The sequence below is a fragment of the Piliocolobus tephrosceles genome, chromosome 5 (assembly GCF_002776525.5).
Source record: "Piliocolobus tephrosceles isolate RC106 chromosome 5, ASM277652v3, whole genome shotgun sequence".
Classification (NCBI taxonomy): Eukaryota; Metazoa; Chordata; class Mammalia; order Primates; family Cercopithecidae; genus Piliocolobus; species Piliocolobus tephrosceles.
In genome coordinates this window covers 136,386,140-136,401,688 of record NC_045438.1, presented here as the reverse complement: position 1 = coordinate 136,401,688, position 15,549 = coordinate 136,386,140, and the positions used below count along the sequence as shown (strand labels likewise).

The window sequence follows — 15,549 nt, the reverse complement described above, 5'->3', positions numbered from 1 at the left end:
TAACACGGTGAAACCCCGTCTCTACTAAAAAATACAAAAAAACTAGCCGGGTGAGGTGGCGGACGCCTGTAGTCCCAGCTACTCGGGAGGCTGAGGCAGGAGAATGGCGTGAACCCGGGAGGCGGAGGTTGCCAAGATCGCGCCATTGCACTCCAGCCTGGGCGACAGAGCGAGACTCCGTCTCAAAAAGTTTAACAAAACAAAACAAAACAAACAAAAAACCCCCATAAAACCCGTAGCATATGGGCTGGCACAAGTGCTCATTAAACAGATGCTTATTAGAACTCTTAACTAAAACATAACCAGGACCTGGGTATAAACTACGAATCCCAGAAAGGTTGGGCACCCCAGCAGCGATGTGTCTTTCTGGAGGACTCGCAGTTTCGCAGGGCCAAGGCCCTTGTCCCAGGGCAGGTTAAGAGAAGAGGGCACGGAGATGCGGTAATGCCTCCACCCCCAGCCTTCGGAAGCATGCTGGCCGGTCTTTAAATTCTCCACTGTCAGGGTCTTGTCTTTCTGTCCACTCCAGCTCCATCTGCTCCCAATTCTCAAACTCGGAGGCGCCTCTTTTCTTGACAAAAATCCTGCAATGTAGTAGCACTCTTAGTTTTCCTAAAACGTATCATGTCCCCTTGGCCACACACCTCCGGTGACGAATGTGACGCCCACAGCCCGCAAAACGCCCATCCGGCGGAACCGAAATCTAGCCCAACCAAACAACCAAGAACAAAATCGCCCCGTGCCGCCCCCAAACGCCTACTGTAAGAGTAACTTCCGGAGGCACAGAAGAAAGGGCGCAGCGAGGGCGAAGAGGTGGAGAAGAGTTTTAGCTGGCTAGGACAGTGCCGCCTGAAATTCTCAGCTTGTCAAGATTTAAACATAGATTAATGTGGCATAATCCCGCATCTCCAAAGTCCAAGGTCCATACGACCGTCCATAGCCCCTCTCGAGGCAGTGGTAGTCCCAGCTGGTGATTGTTTTTCAGGCATCTACGGTAGCCACCTCAATCTTCTAGAGCTCAAGCGCGCGCACAGACGTGAACGCCCCCGAGGGGGTTGTCGGCGAGGGGGGGGGGGGGGATGCTTAAGTGTCTACGCATGCGTACTGCGACACACGCAGGCGTAGTACGGTCCCCCGGGCGACGGCGGCGGCGGCTCCTCTGGGTGTTCGGCTCCCTCCCACCTAGGCCGGCCCCGGCCCGACTCGCCCTCAGAAACTCACTGTTTGGGGCTGCGGACTTTCTCGTCGTGCCCCACAAAAGTAAAGCTTGGGGGCCTGGGGGGAGCCGGAAGTATCGCCTCGAGATCCCCAAATACTATCGGGGAAACGGAAGTGGCCGTCGGTGGCAGGTTTGGGGGAGACCGGAAGTGACGGTCCGTGGGGAAGTCGGGGGCGGAGCCGCGGGGTAGTGGGGGTGTGTGTGTGTTTGTGTGTTTGTGTTTGGCTGTGGGTTAGTTGTGCCGTTCTGCTGGAACACCGTGGGAAGCCAGTAGACGCGGGCAGTCAGCTATCAGGTCGGTGGCCCCGTGAGTGCTGTTTCGGGTCTAGTGAGTTAGGAGGGTTCGATGGGCGTGGCGCGCGTGCGCGAAACCACTTTCCCCGCAGAGTGTGGCGCGACCACCGCTTTCGCGTAGTCCCAGGATTTTCCGAGCTCTGGGGTGCTTGTCCTGCCGTGACCGGTGATGACACTAGTCTCTGGTCTCGTGCTTCCTTCCTAATCTGACTGGCTCCGCGCTTATTGTGATTGGCATCGTGGAGCCCCTCCCACCTCTCGTCCTCCAGCTCCCTGTGCCGTCGATCTCCTGCCCTTTGTGTTTCTCTCCCTGCGCCCCAGAATCAGAAGGGGGATGGGGACAGGTGTGAATGTGTGTGTTTGTGTAGGAGAAACTTTTTAGTTATTGGGGCAGGGATTAACGCTAGGGAGTCTTCCGGGTACACTCTGCTGGGCAACAGCGGGCCTCCCTTCCTTCGTTCTTGTTTAGAGACCTGTCGGCCATGGAGCCTAATGATAGTACCAGTTCCTCTGTGGAGGAGCCTGACAGCTTGGAGGTGCTGGTGAAGACGCTGGACTCTCAAACTCGGACCTTTATTGTGGGGGCCCAGGTGAGACACCTCAGTAGTTCTGGAAGACATCTTTAGGTTTTCCTCGTTTAGGCTCCTTAACCTGAGAGATGAGCCTGATTTTCTGGTGATCAGATTTTCTTTCTTTCTTTCTTTCTTTTTTTTTTTTTTTTTTGAGATGGAGTCTCACTCTGTCTTCCAGGCTGGAGTGTAGTGGCTCGATCTTGGCTTACTGAAACTTCCACCTCCTGTGTTCAAGCGATTCTCCTACCTCAGCCTCCTGAGTAGCTGGGATTACAGGTGTGTGCCACTATACCCAGCTAATTTTTGTATTTTTAGTAGAGACGGGATTTCACCATGTTGGCCAGGCTGGTCTCGAACTCCTACCTCAGGTGATCTGCCTTCCTCTGCCTCCCGGAGTGCTGGGATTACAGGCATGAGCCACCATACCTGGCCTCAGATTTTCTTTTTATTGATCCCTTCGTATTCCAATCGAACGTTTTCTGATGTTTTGTGAGTGAGGCTGATTTTGTTCTGTCCTCCACATGGATAGAACTTAATGCAGAGGGAAATACAGAGGAAGGAAGATGTGTGTCATCATCACGGGTGGACCCCAACCCGAAGGGACAGACATGGCTCTGGCCTTTGGGAAGGGAAACAGCACAGGGACCCTAAGCAAGTGTGTGTTATTGATAGAAAGTAGTCAGGTTTATGCTGTGTTTTTAAAGGGTAGAAATCAGAACCCATAGTGGAGATAGGTTTTTGATAGACTGTTAAGTGAAATTACTAATTTTTGTGGCACATCTTGGGTCTCTTGGGCTTAAAGCTTTGGACACAGTTATCTATGTCTTTTTTTTTTTTTCCTGAGAGGGAGTTTCGCTGTTGTTGCCCAAGCTGGAGTGCAGTGGCACGATCTCGGCCCACCGCAACCTCCGCTTCCCAGGTTCAAGTGATTCTCCTGCCTCAGCCTCCCTAGTAACTGGGATTACAGGCATGTGCCACCACATCCAGTTAATTTTGTATTTTTAGTGGAGATAGGGTTGCTCCATGTTGGTCAAGCTGGTCTCAAACTCCTGACCTCAGGTAATCTGCCTGCCTCGGCCTCCCAAAGTGATGGGATTATAGGCATGAGCCACCACACCCGGCCCTAGCTATCTGTGTCTTTATTTTTGTAATACTTGGAGACAAATTGCATGTGGGGTGGTCCATGGTTTTCTAAAACATGATATTACCTGGATATAGCAAAGCTATGTATAGACTTGTGATTAGTTGTGTATAAACACTCTGGAACTTCCCAAGAGTCAGTCTCTAGTTAGGAAAAATATTTCTCTTTTTGCTACTTTTTTTTTTTTTTTTGAGATGGAATTTTGCTCTTGTTGCCCAGGATGGAGGGCTGGGGCGCAATCTCGGTTCAGTGCAACCTCTGCTTCCTGGGTTCAAGCGATTCTCCTGCCTAAGCCTTCCAAGTATCTGGGATTACAGATGCCCGCCACTGCGCCCAGCTAATTTTTGTATTTTTGGTAGAAACAGGGTTTTACCATGTTGGCCAGGCTGGTCTCGAACTGACCTTGGGTGATCCACCTGCCTCAGCCTCCCAAAGTGCTGGGATTACAGGTGTGAGCCACTGTGCCGGGACCTTTTTTGCTACTTTCTTATCTTCTTCGTTTTTCTTCATTGACCTGATTCCAGACCCCATCTTCTTTGCCATTTTTTAATCTTGGAAATCACAGGAGAGTCTGGTAAATAAACTGGTATCATTTTGTGTTTGGAAAGGGGTCACTGATGTTTCTAGACACATATTCTCTTGGGAATTCCCTTGGGAGCCAGACAGAGACTATAATGTCCAGGTGATTTTTTTGTTTTTCATCTGTGTTATTTTTCCTGGATCTATAACCTGAGCTTCATTAAGTTTATTTATTTAATTTTTTGAGATGGAGTCCCTCTCTGTCGCCCAGGCTAGAGTGCAGTGATGCGATCTTGGCTTACTGCAACCTCCGCCTCCTGAGTTCAAGTGATTCTCTTGCCTTAGCCTCCCTAGTAGCTGGGATTACAGGCACCCACCACCACGCCTGGCTAATTTTTTTGTATTTTTTAGTGAAAAAGGGATTTCACTGTGTTGGCCAGGCTGGTCTCAAACTCCTGACCTCACATGATCTGCCTGCCTTGGCCTCCCAAAGTGTTGGGATTACAGGTGTGAGCCACCGTACCCAGCCAAGTTTATTGTCTGTATTTTGACAGCTGTTACTTTAGTTTAAGGGTTTGCATAGTAATTATCTCACAGTCAAGACTAATGGGGAGTGATTCTGGGGTGGTTTTTACCCCTCACCTCCACAAGTCGGTTGTCTGTCTGTGTTCTTCCTCTTTCTTCCATACTTTCCATTCCTGTGCATGCCTCCTCTATCTTTTCAGATGAATGTAAAAGAGTTTAAGGAGCACATTGCTGCCTCTGTCAGCATCCCATCTGAAAAACAGCGGCTCATTTACCAGGGACGAGTTCTGCAAGATGATAAGAAGCTCCAGGAATACAGTAAGGGGACTGGGGAGGCAGTTCAGAGGTTGGGGCTGCTGTCTGGAGGGATGAACTGAAGCCATGGGTTTACCTGTTCATACTGTGTTTCAGTGTGTGTCTATTTTTCTGCAGATGTTGGGGGAAAGGTTATCCACCTGGTGGAACGGGCTCCTCCTCAGACTCAGCTCCCTTCTGGGGCATCTTCTGGGACGGGGTCTGCCTCAGCCACTCATGGTGGGGGACCCCCGCCTGGTACTCGGGGGCCTGGGGCCTCTGTTCATGACCGGAATGCCAACAGCTATGTCATGGTTGGAACCTTCAATCTTCCTGTAAGCTTATGTTCCACAGGGGAGGGCTTTTGCGGGTAGCTTTGGTTGTGGTAGCAACAGGGAATGAGATAGATGGTTCCATCTTTAGATTGGGTTCAGGGGGCCCTGTGGTGTGCTATTGGTCTCAGTCTTTAAGGAGAAAAGAGGGCGGGGCTCCAGGGAATGAATTGGAGGTGTGGAGGCCTTAGTGTTGGCTTCTCCCAGAACAACTTCCCTTACCCTTTCCCCAGAGTGACGGCTCTGCTGTGGATGTTCACATCAACATGGAACAGGCCCCGATTCAGGTATTGAGGGGCCTCTGAGGGTCAGGGAAGGGGATCTGGGAGAAGGAGGCTGGGAGGTGGGTTGGACCTGACTGAGAGATGGCTGGGACCTGATTTAGTAGGTGGTAGAACTCATGGCTTCATCTGTAACCTACCCTGATCAACCTTCTCTCATTGTAGAGTGAGCCCCGAGTACGGCTGGTGATGGCTCAACACATGATCAGGGATATACAGACCTTACTATCCCGGATGGAGGTAAGTGGGCAAGGTTGGCTAGGGTCTCTCCCCACCCTCCCTCTCCCTTTTCTCTCATCCTGGGGGTTGGGGTTTGGCCATATCCACAGGGTTTGGCCTTCATAATCTAGTCTTCTCTGCAGTATTGTTCTGGGCAGAAGAAGTATCTTTGTGAGCCTCTCTCATTTCTGCCAGTTCTCTTGGTGCCTGGTATCCGGGGAGTTTGTTTCAGACTTGTCTCATGGCATCTCTTTTCAATTAAAGGATTCCACACTCTTAACTTGTGGAGGCTGGGAAACCAACTTATGGAGGACAGGAAACCACAATCTCTACTCTTTGTTAGAAAGTTATTTACAAATATTACAGATGTTGTGGCCAGGCATGGTGGCTCCTGCCTGTAATCCCAGCACTTTGGGTGGCCATGGCAGGGGGATAACCTGTGGTCAGGAGTTCGAGACCAGCCTGGCCAACATGGTGAAACCCTGTCTCTACTAAAAGTACAAAAATTAGCTGAGCGTGGTGGCACAAGTCTGTAGTCCTGGCTACTTGGAAGGCTGAGGCAAGAGAATCGCTTGAACCTGGGAGGCGGAGGTTGTAGTGAGCTGAGATTGTGCTACTAACACTCCAGCCTGGGCAACAGAGCGAGAGACTGTCTCAAAAAAAAAATTACAGATGCTTATTATGCATCTACTTTGTGTCAGTCTTATGCTAGTTGCTAGTGAGTTAGAGATACAGTTGCAGAGCCATGCCTTCAGGGAGTCTAGTTAGGATGCTTTCTCTGTCCAGTCCCCTGCAGAGTAATCCTCTGCAGCAGTCTTATCCTGCTTTTGGTATTCTGACTCTCCCCTACCTTCAGTGTCGAGGAGGACCCCAACCACAGCACAGTCAGCCACCCCCACAGCCACCAGCTGTGACCCAGGAGCCAGTAGCCTTGAGCTCTCAAACATCAGAACCAGTTGAAAGTGAAGCCCCTCCTCGGGAGCCCATGGAGGCAGAAGAAGTGGAGGAGCGTGCCCCAGCCCAGAACCCGGAGCTCACTCCTGGTCCAGCCCCAGCGGGCCCAACACCTGCCCCGGAAACAAACGCACCCAAGTGAGAGATGGAGGGAATCTTTAGGGGGTGGGAAATCCTAAGTGAAGTATGGGGAGAAGAAAGTGAACCATGGCAAGGGAGGGAAAGGATTACTTGGAGGTCCTAGTTGAAGGTTACCATTGAGGGGCGAGGAGGGGCTCTCTTGGTATAGGTAAATGATGCTAGGACAGGCAGCTGAGAAGAACTGCTCTCCCTACGGCAAGAAAATCCAAATGGTATCTCCTGAGCCTGATGAGAATTCTCTTCTCTGAGTTCATATAGGCTTGCTCTCTTTCTTAGAATTAGTCTCTCACCATTATAGGTGCAGGATTGTGGTGGAGAGGGTGGGAGCAGTTCATTTTCTTCTCCCCATCCTCATGGGTGGGAGTAAAGAATAGAAGTTTTGGCTGGGCACAGTGGCTCGTGCCTGTAATCCCAGCACTTCGGGAGACCGAGGCGGGTAGATCACCTGAGGTCAGGAGTTTTGAGACCAGCCTGGCCAACATGGTGAAACCCTGTCTCTACTAAAAAATACAAAAATTAGCTGGGTGTGGTGGCAGGCGACTTAATCCCAGCTACTTGGGAGGCAGAGGCAGAGGCAGGAGGATCGTTTGAACCCAGGAGGCGGAGGTTGAAAATAGAAGCTCTGCTGGTCCAAAGAAGGATTGGGCCAGGGCTCTAGGAGACCCGGGAGAAGGAGGGCACATGTGGTCCCTGTTGACTGTGAGGTTGGGAATCTGAGGAAAGCTTTGGCTCACTGCCCCTTGGGTTTGTCCACAGCCATCCTTCCCCTGCGGAGTATGTGGAGGTGCTCCAAGAGCTGCAGCGGCTGGAGAGTCGCCTCCAGCCCTTCTTGCAGCGCTACTACGAGGTTCTGGGTGCTGCTGCCACCACGGACTATAATAACAATGTGAGCCCTTTGATGGCCCTGCCCTTTCTCCTTAGCCCCAGTACTCCCAAAACAGAACAGGCTGAAATACAGATAACTTTTTCCCTCCCTCGAAAAACATTGCAACAGGGCCGGGTGCAGTGGCTCATGCCTGTAATTCCAGCACTTTGGGAGGCCAAGGTGGGCGGATCACCTGAGGTCGGGAGTTTGAGACCAGCCTAGCCAACATGGTGAAACCCCATCTCTACTGAAAGTATAAAAATTAGCTGGACGTAGTGGTGCACACCTGTAATCCCAGCTACTCAGGAGGCTGAGACAGGAGAATCGCTTGAACTCGGGAAGAGGAGGTTGCGGTGTGCCAAGATTGCATTACTGCACTCTAGCCTGGGTGACAGAGCGAGACAAACAAAACCACACACACATTGCAACAAAACAATTTCCCTCTGAACCTGTAAGTGACTTTTTCCTCCCTTACGGAGAAGGTGATAATCTTTGCTGTAACCACTGTCCTTGTACCCTTTGTGCCTCTGAATGAATTTAGAAAGTTTAAAGGAGATCAGTATATGATGACTTGACTGATTCATTGTAGTGTTTTAATACGATGTTTCTCATGTGAATAAGATGTAATTTATTTGCAGAGATTTGGTCTGCATATAAACTTACAAGGATATAACTGAAAGTTTTGGAGGACGTGGTATTCTTAGAAGGCATTATTGCTTTCATTAGTGAGATGGACTCCAGCTTGATATTTTCTGCCCTTTTGTGTTTGGCTGGGGTGTGCAGCACGAGGGCCGGGAGGAGGATCAGCGGTTGATCAACTTGGTGGGGGAGAGCCTGCGACTGCTGGGCAACACCTTTGTTGCACTATCTGACCTGCGCTGCAATCTGGCCTGTGCGCCCCCACGACACCTGCATGTAGTCCGGCCTATGTCTCACTACACCACCCCCATGGTGCTCCAGCAGGCAGCCATTCCCATACAGGTGGGTTAGGGGAGTCTGGCCTGAGGGAGAGTGAGGGGTGTTGATAGAGTGACCCAGGATAGCTACTGGGCCTGAAGGAGGTTAGGAAAGGAGGAGACTTTGGAAACATGGTGATGGAGGCTGGAGATACTTTAGAGGTTTATCGTGAGGATTTCTTGGTTAGGCTTCTGTATTTTTCTCACTTCTGCCTGTCCATCTGTCTTTTTCAGATCAACGTGGGAACCACTGTGACCATGACAGGAAATGGGACTCGGCCCCCCCCAACTCCCAATGCGGAGGCACCTCCCCCTGGTCCTGGGCAGGCCTCGTCCGTGGCTCCGTCTTCTACTAATGTCGAGTCCTCAGCTGAGGGGGCTCCCCCTCCAGGTCCAGCTCCCCCGCCAGCCACCAGCCACCCGAGGGTCATCCGGATTTCCCACCAGAGCGTGGAACCCGTGGTCATGATGCACATGAACATTCAAGGTGAGTTAGGATCAGTTGCTGGCGAGAAGAGCAGAATCAGCATGATGAGGGCGGTTCATGTTGAGGTGTGAGGAAACGGGGTGGGGAAGGGAGAGGCCCATGCTGGTGGTGGTAGCCTGGGGACCAGAGCAGAAGCTTTAGTAGATAGATATGGGGGACGGGTTGCTTTGTTTTTGGAGATGTGTTTGCATGGTGAAGGGAGCACCTTCTCCCTGTTTAGATGGAGGGAAAAGCAGGCTTTCTGATTGGGGGATTATGGGCCTGAAGTATGCCTGATCTCAGGAGGATATAGTTAGGCCTTGGCCGTACCTACCTCAGGGCCACTCTCTCTGTTTCCCTGCCCAGATTCTGGCACACAGCCTGGTGGTGTTCCGAGTGCTCCCACTGGCCCCCTGGGGCCCCCTGGTCATGGCCAAACCCTGGGTAAGAGTGAGGGCATCAGGGCAGGCTGAGCTCTGGGTAGAGAAGGGGAAGGGCTGAGTGGGTGGGTTGAAGGGGTCCAGGTTCAAGGTTACATCAGACCCGCCCCCCAGGCTCCACCCTCATCCAGCTGCCCTCCCTGCCCCCTGAGTTCATGCACGCCGTCGCCCACCAGATCACTCATCAGGCCATGGTGGCAGCTGTTGCCTCCGCGGCCGCAGGTAATGACCTGGAAGGGGAGGCTTGGGAGGTGGGGCACAGTCCATGGTGGCAGCTGGCTGGCAAGGGCCTGGCCCTCAGCCCTGTTGGGTCTCTCTCTTCTGCCACCCACAGGACAGCAGGTGCCAGGCTTCCCAACAGCTCCGACCCGGGTGGTGATTGCCCGGCCCACTCCTCCACAGGCTCGGCCTTCCCATCCTGGAGGGCCCCCAGTCTCTGGGACACTGGTGAGCAAGGGTTGGGGAGTTCTAGTGCGTAACAGTCTAGGGAGAGACTCCTGTGGTGGTGCATGGAAGGGCAGGTCTGAAGTCCTCCCTTGCTCTCTATCCAGCAGGGCGCCGGGCTGGGTACCAATGCCTCATTGGCCCAGATGGTGAGCGGCCTTGTGGGGCAACTTCTTATGCAGCCAGTCCTTGTGGGTGAGTTTTCATTCTTCCCCACTCTGACTTTAAATTCTTTTCCTCGTCTGTTTATTGGCACTTTCTAGTTCTTTCTGTATTTTCTTGGTTCCTACTTTCCTGGAATGGGGCTGCTATAGCATCTTGTTTGTCTTCAGGTTTCAGCGTTTTTCTTTTTTTTCGGGGGGATAGAGTCTCGCTCTGTCCACCAGGCTGGAGTACAGTGGTGCAATCTCTGCTCACTGCAAGCTCCGCTTCCTGGGTTCGAGTGATTCTCCTGCCTCAGCCTCCTGAGTAGCTAGCAGTACTAGCTTCTGGCTAGTAATTGTCTTTTTTTGTTTTTTTGGTAGAGATGGGGTTTTGCTATGTGGCCTAGATTCTGGGCTCAAGCAGTTCTCCTGCCTTGGCCTCCCAGAGTTGCTAGGATTACAGTTGAGAGCCACCATGCTCAGCCCAGCTTTTTTCTTTTGGTTTCTTACAGCTCAGGGGACTCCAGGAATGGCTCCACCACCAGCCCCTGCCACTGCTTCTGCCAGTGCTGGCACCACCAACACAGCTACCACAGCTGGCCCCGCCCCTGGGGGGCCTGCCCAGCCTCCACCCACCCCTCAACCCTCCACGGCTGATCTTCAGTTCTCTCAGCTTCTGGGGAACCTGCTAGGGCCTGCCGGACCAGGGGCTGGAGGGCCTGGCGTGGCTTCTCCCACCATCACTGTGGCGATGCCTGGTGTCCCTGCCTTTCTCCAGGGCATGACTGACTTCTTGCAGGTGAGTGGCTGGCTTGCCATTCACCTCACCCTTCCTGTCCCCCGGCCCAGCCAGGCAGTGGTACCTTCTTCCCATTATATAACCACTGGGTAAGAGCCCCTGGTGACATGTTGGGGAAGGGGCCTTGGGAATTCATTGACTCTGATCCCTTCATTTTAAAGATGAAGAAAATGAGGTTTAGAAAGAAAGTGTAGTAATGAGTGTCACTGCTTTCTGATAACCTGTTCAGAGGAAGAGGTAGGTAGTTGTGCTGCCTGACTCTGTTAAATACCTACCGTACTTCTGCTCTCAGCAGTGAAGATCAGAATGTAACTCCCCATCTTCCCAGGCCCACTGGTTTGTGCCCTCTTGATGCCATATTATTTCCGTCTGCATTCTCACCTCAACCTTCTGTTCTTTGTTCCTTTTCTATTTGCCAGGCAACACAGACAGCCCCTCCACCACCCCCACCTCCTCCACCCCCACAGCCTGCCCCAGAGCAGCAGACCATGCCCCCAGCAAGCTCCCCTTCTGGTAGGGCAGGGAGTCCTGGAGGCCTGGGTCTTGAGAGCCTATCACCGGAGTTTTTTACCTCAGTGGTGCAGGGTGTGCTGAGCTCCCTGCTGGGCTCCTTGGGGGCTCGGGCTGGCAGCAGTGAAAGTATTGCTGCCTTCATACAACGCCTCAGTGGATCCAGCAACATCTTTGAGCCTGGAGCTGATGGGGCCCTTGGTGAGCAAAAGGGGGTGCTTTGGCTTGCTCCAGGAAGGGGCAGCCAGAGGAAGGTAGATGGCCTTGGTTTAGGGGTGTTGCCAAGGTGGGATGAGGTTGGTACCTGGTTGTGGGTGGGCAAGCCAGGTGGTAAAGGTCATTGCTAACATCTGCCCCTGTCCCCCCAGGATTCTTTGGGGCCCTGCTCTCTCTTCTGTGCCAGAACTTCTCTATGGTGGACGTAGTGATGCTTATTCATGGGCATTTTCAGCCACTACAACGGCTGCAACCCCAGCTGCGATCCTTCTTCCACCAACACTACCTGGGTGGTCAGGAGCCCACACCTAGTAACATCCGGGTAAATGAAGGCCAGGGGCCCCCGAGCTCTCCTCCTTTGCACATTTTATTCCTTATTTCTGACTGCTTCTCTGCCAGGTAAAGCTCCAGTGGCCCCCACACAAGCCCTGGACTCGTTGGGGTCAAGGTGGAAGTCTTGGGAGGACTGAGGCTTTGAACTAAACCTGTTCTGTTTCCTCCGCAGATGGCAACCCACACATTGATCACGGGGCTAGAAGAGTATGTGCGGGAGAGTTTTGTGAGTAACCCTTCTCTATTCCCCTCCTCTCCTGGGTCAGGTCGAGGCAGCTGCCTCCTCCGTTCCCAGTCTTACGATTCCTGTTTTTGTGTATCTTGTCTCTCAGTCCTTGGTGCAGGTTCAGCCAGGTGTGGACATCATCCGGACAAACCTGGAATTTCTCCAAGAGCAGTTTAATAGCATTGCTGCTCATGTGCTGCACTGCACAGGTCAGGGGCTGGCCAGGCGGGGGCGAGTGGGGCCTGTTGGATGTGCAGGGCTGCCGTGTGCCAGCATTCCCTCCTTGTGTTTTGCCCACAGATAGTGGATTTGGGGCCCGGTTGCTGGAGTTGTGTAACCGAGGCCTGTTTGAATGCCTGGCCCTGAACCTGCATTGCTTGGGGGGACAGCAGATGGAGCTTGCTGCTGTTATCAGTGGCCGAATTGTAAGCACCACCTAGCCCCAGGTCCTTAGCCTTTTGTTTCCTGAGATTTCCATTCTCTGCAGTTTTCATTTTTCTTTTCTAAACTGACGTTTTGTACCCTGGATCTAATATATTAGGAAAGGTGGTTGAGGGTTTTATATTTTAAATCTGCTTTCTGCCCCTCAGCGTCGTATGTCTCGTGGGGTGAGTCCCTCCTTGGTGAGCTGGCTGACCACTATGATGGGACTGAGGCTTCAGGTGATACTGGAGCACATGCCTGTAGGCCCTGATGCCATTCTCAGATACGTTCGCAGGGTTGGTGATCCCCCCCAGGTAAGGGACCTGATGGGCGATGGGGTCAGGGTACTTGAAAGAATTGGAGAGATCTGAGAGGAAATATATTGTTGTGGTTTTTTTTTTCCTGAGACGGAGTCTCGCTCTGTCTCCCAGGCTGGAGTGCAGTGGCGCGATCTCGGCTCACTGCAAGCTCTGCCTCCCGGGTTCACGCCATTCTCCTGCCTCAGCCTCCCGAGTAGCTGGGACTACAGGCGTCCACCACCAGACCTGGCTAATTTTTTTGTGTGTGTTTTTAGTAGAGACGGGGTTTCATCGTGTTAGCCAAGATGGTCTCGATTTCCTGACCTCGTGATCCACCCGCCTCGGCCTCCCAAAGTGCTGGGATTACAGGCATGAGCCACCGTGCCCGGCTGAGATATGTTGTTCTTTAATTTCACAGCCACTTCCTGAGGAGCCAATGGAAGTTCAGGGAGCAGAAAGAGCTTCCCCTGAGCCTCAGGTACTTGGGAGAGGGGGAGTTTGAGGGGCCAGATAATGTGGAGGGCTTGGGGAGAAAGGTTTGGAGGCGGCCGGGCGCGGTGGCTCAAGCCTGTAATCCCAGCACTTTGGGAGGCCGAGGCGGGCGGATCACGAGGTCAGGAGATCGAGACCATCCTGGCTAACACAGTGAAACCCCGTCTCTACTAAAAGAAATACAAAAAAAACTAGCCGGGCGAGGTGGCGGGCGCCTGTAGTCCCAGCTACACTCGGGAGGCTGAGGCAGGAGAATGGTGTAAGCCCGGGAGGCGGAGCTTGCAGTGAGCTGAGATCCGGCCACTGCACTCCAGCCTGGGCGACAGAGCGAGACTCCATTTTGAAAAAAAAAAAAAAAAAAAGTTTGGAGGCTAAAAATTCTGAAGCCTGGCTCTTCCCACCATCTGACACCCAGCGGGAGAATGCTTCCCCAGCCCCTGGAACAACAGCGGAAGAGGCCATGTCCCGAGGTCCACCTCCTGCTCCTGAGGGGGGCTCCCGGGATGAACAGGATGGAGCTTCAGCTGAGACAGAACCTTGGGCAGCTGCAGTCCCCCCAGTAAGTGTCAGGAAGTAATCCAGTGTGTCAAGGCAACTGAAAGTCAAGGGCATTACTACGTTCTCATCTTTTCCTCCCCAGGAATGGGTGCCTATTATCCAGCAGGACATTCAGAGCCAGCGGAAGGTGAAACCGCAGCCCCCTCTGAGTGATGCCTACCTCAGTGGTATGCCTGCCAAGAGACGCAAGGTTGGTTTTCCTCTTCCCTAAGCCTCTCTCTCTATCCAGGTTTCCCCGTCATGCCTGGAATTAAACTATTTAGAGATGGTAGGAGCTCTTGTTATTTAGTCTCCCCTCCCCTCCTCTCATTTAATGAGGAAACCTTTCTGGGATTCAGACTTGCTCTTGGTTGTTGCATAACCATACAGGACTTAACCTTAGTCTGTTTGCTAGCAGGTCCTGTATTAGTTCCTCAGCTGCCTAATCCCCATGTGCTTAGATCCCATTTTCCTTTAAGGTGGGTTTCCTCTTGTGAATTATCTAGCTCTTGAATCCCAGATGGTTTGATCCCTTCTGCCTCTCGTTTTGAAGAGCACGTTCAAGCACATTCACTTTGGTTTTGGCTAGAGCCAAGGGGAATTAGGAAGGCATTTCTGCTGTAAAAACCACATCCTGGACTCTACTTCCCCTCTCTCCACTAGCATGGAGACTCAGTGGAGTGGTTGACTCATGGAAAGGATGAGCCAGATGGTGGCACTGGATCTGACATTGATCCTCTTTTCCCTCCCAACCCCCTGTCCCCCAGACGATGCAGGGTGAGGGCCCCCAGCTGCTTCTCTCAGAGGCTGTGAGCCGGGCAGCTAAGGCAGCTGGAGCTCGGCCCCTGACGAGCCCTGAGAGCCTGAGCCAGGACCTGGAGGCACCAGAGGTTCAGGAGAGCTACAGGCAGCAGGTGCCCCCACCTTGAAGCAGAATAGGGATGGTCTAGTGGGAGGGGTTGGGCTAGGGTCCCTCTTCCTTGGATCCCTTCAACGATGAACTGGTCACCCTGATGCTACCATTTGTTTTCCCCTTTGGCATCTGGGAAGGCTTGACAATGCCACCCCGGGCTCTTTGACAGTGTGCTTGGTGGGGGAAATGTTAAGTTTCTGAGGGATGGCCTTGTTTGCTTGCTGGATCATAGGGACTTGGCCAGTGTTTCTCCAACCTGCTTGCTTTCTCTCTTTAGCTCCGGTCCGATATACAAAAACGACTGCAGGAAGACCCCAACTACAGTCCCCAGCGCTTCCCCAATGCCCACCGGGCCTTTGCTGATGATCCTTAGCTCTTTGCTCTATGGCCCTTCCTCATCAGGGGACCGTTTCCCCCCCTTCACAGTATTTAAGAAATAAAGGTCGGATTTTTCTGGCTGCTTTCTCTCTACATTGTCTCCATTAAGTAGTGTGAGTCCCTTAATCTTGTGTGAACTTGTTTTTTAAATACTTCCTTGGAGTACCAGAAAGCTTGTAGTATCTTGTGAGCATATGGACACCGTTTTGTTCACCCAGCACGCTGAATTGTACAAACCAGTTTTTTTGCGCAAAAGCACTTTATATGTAAATAAAGGACCTGTATTTTGAGTTGGGAGCATACTCCAGGTGCCTGCTAGGATAGAGCTCTCAAATTAGTCATCAAAGTTTCTAAGCAGCTGCAGACCTACCTGTAGTCTTAGCATAACTAGCATGCAATGTTACCATGTGAAATCCCACTTAGTTTGACAGTGCTGCAATTGGTCTATCCAATTCAAAGAGCCCCTTAAATGTGCTCCAACATTGAAGCCTTAACAGAGATTTCCCCTTAGTTCATCATAAAGGACCAAAGTCCTATGGCTGCAAATTTGCTAGTCTCCTTTGAGATGCAGTTGATGTCCGTTCTCACCCCCCATCCCCTACCTTGGCTAAACATCAC

At 52.2% G+C, this 15,549-nt stretch overlaps 2 protein-coding genes across 19 annotated transcripts in view; one reads left to right on the top strand and one right to left on the bottom strand.

Annotated features, from left to right (window-relative positions):
* Positions 1-1,367, bottom strand: part of APOM (apolipoprotein M) — a 7,099-nt gene extending 5,732 nt beyond the window's left edge. Inside the window, exon 1 of the mRNA XM_023188951.3 lies at positions 1,222-1,367. The gene's annotated coding sequence lies outside the window, so the exon portion shown is untranslated. The remainder of the gene's footprint in view (positions 1-1,221) is intronic.
* Positions 818-15,024, top strand: BAG6 (BAG cochaperone 6). Of its 18 annotated transcripts, none has more exons than XM_023188928.2 (26): positions 818-1,349; positions 1,983-2,103; positions 4,471-4,588; positions 4,703-4,899; positions 5,130-5,183; positions 5,343-5,417; positions 6,253-6,488; positions 7,248-7,377; positions 8,140-8,337; positions 8,547-8,799; positions 9,145-9,222; positions 9,333-9,440; positions 9,553-9,665; positions 9,770-9,857; positions 10,318-10,604; positions 11,024-11,315; positions 11,483-11,652; positions 11,836-11,889; positions 11,996-12,098; positions 12,190-12,314; positions 12,480-12,626; positions 13,030-13,089; positions 13,519-13,662; positions 13,744-13,851; positions 14,408-14,554; positions 14,831-15,024. In XM_023188928.2, the coding sequence occupies exons 2-26, from the start codon at positions 1,996-1,998 to the stop codon at positions 14,924-14,926; spliced, it is 3,489 nt and encodes a 1,162-aa protein (XP_023044696.1). In that variant the 5' UTR covers positions 818-1,349; positions 1,983-1,995; the 3' UTR covers positions 14,927-15,024. The 18 variants fall into 18 exon arrangements, with proteins under 18 accessions (XP_023044696.1, XP_023044697.1, XP_023044701.1 ...); XM_023188929.2 differs by having other exon boundaries at positions 818-1,373; XM_023188931.2 differs by lacking the exon at positions 818-1,349 and adding an exon at positions 1,372-1,514 and having other exon boundaries at positions 9,773-9,857.
* Positions 15,025-15,549: the final 525 nt, after the last annotated feature.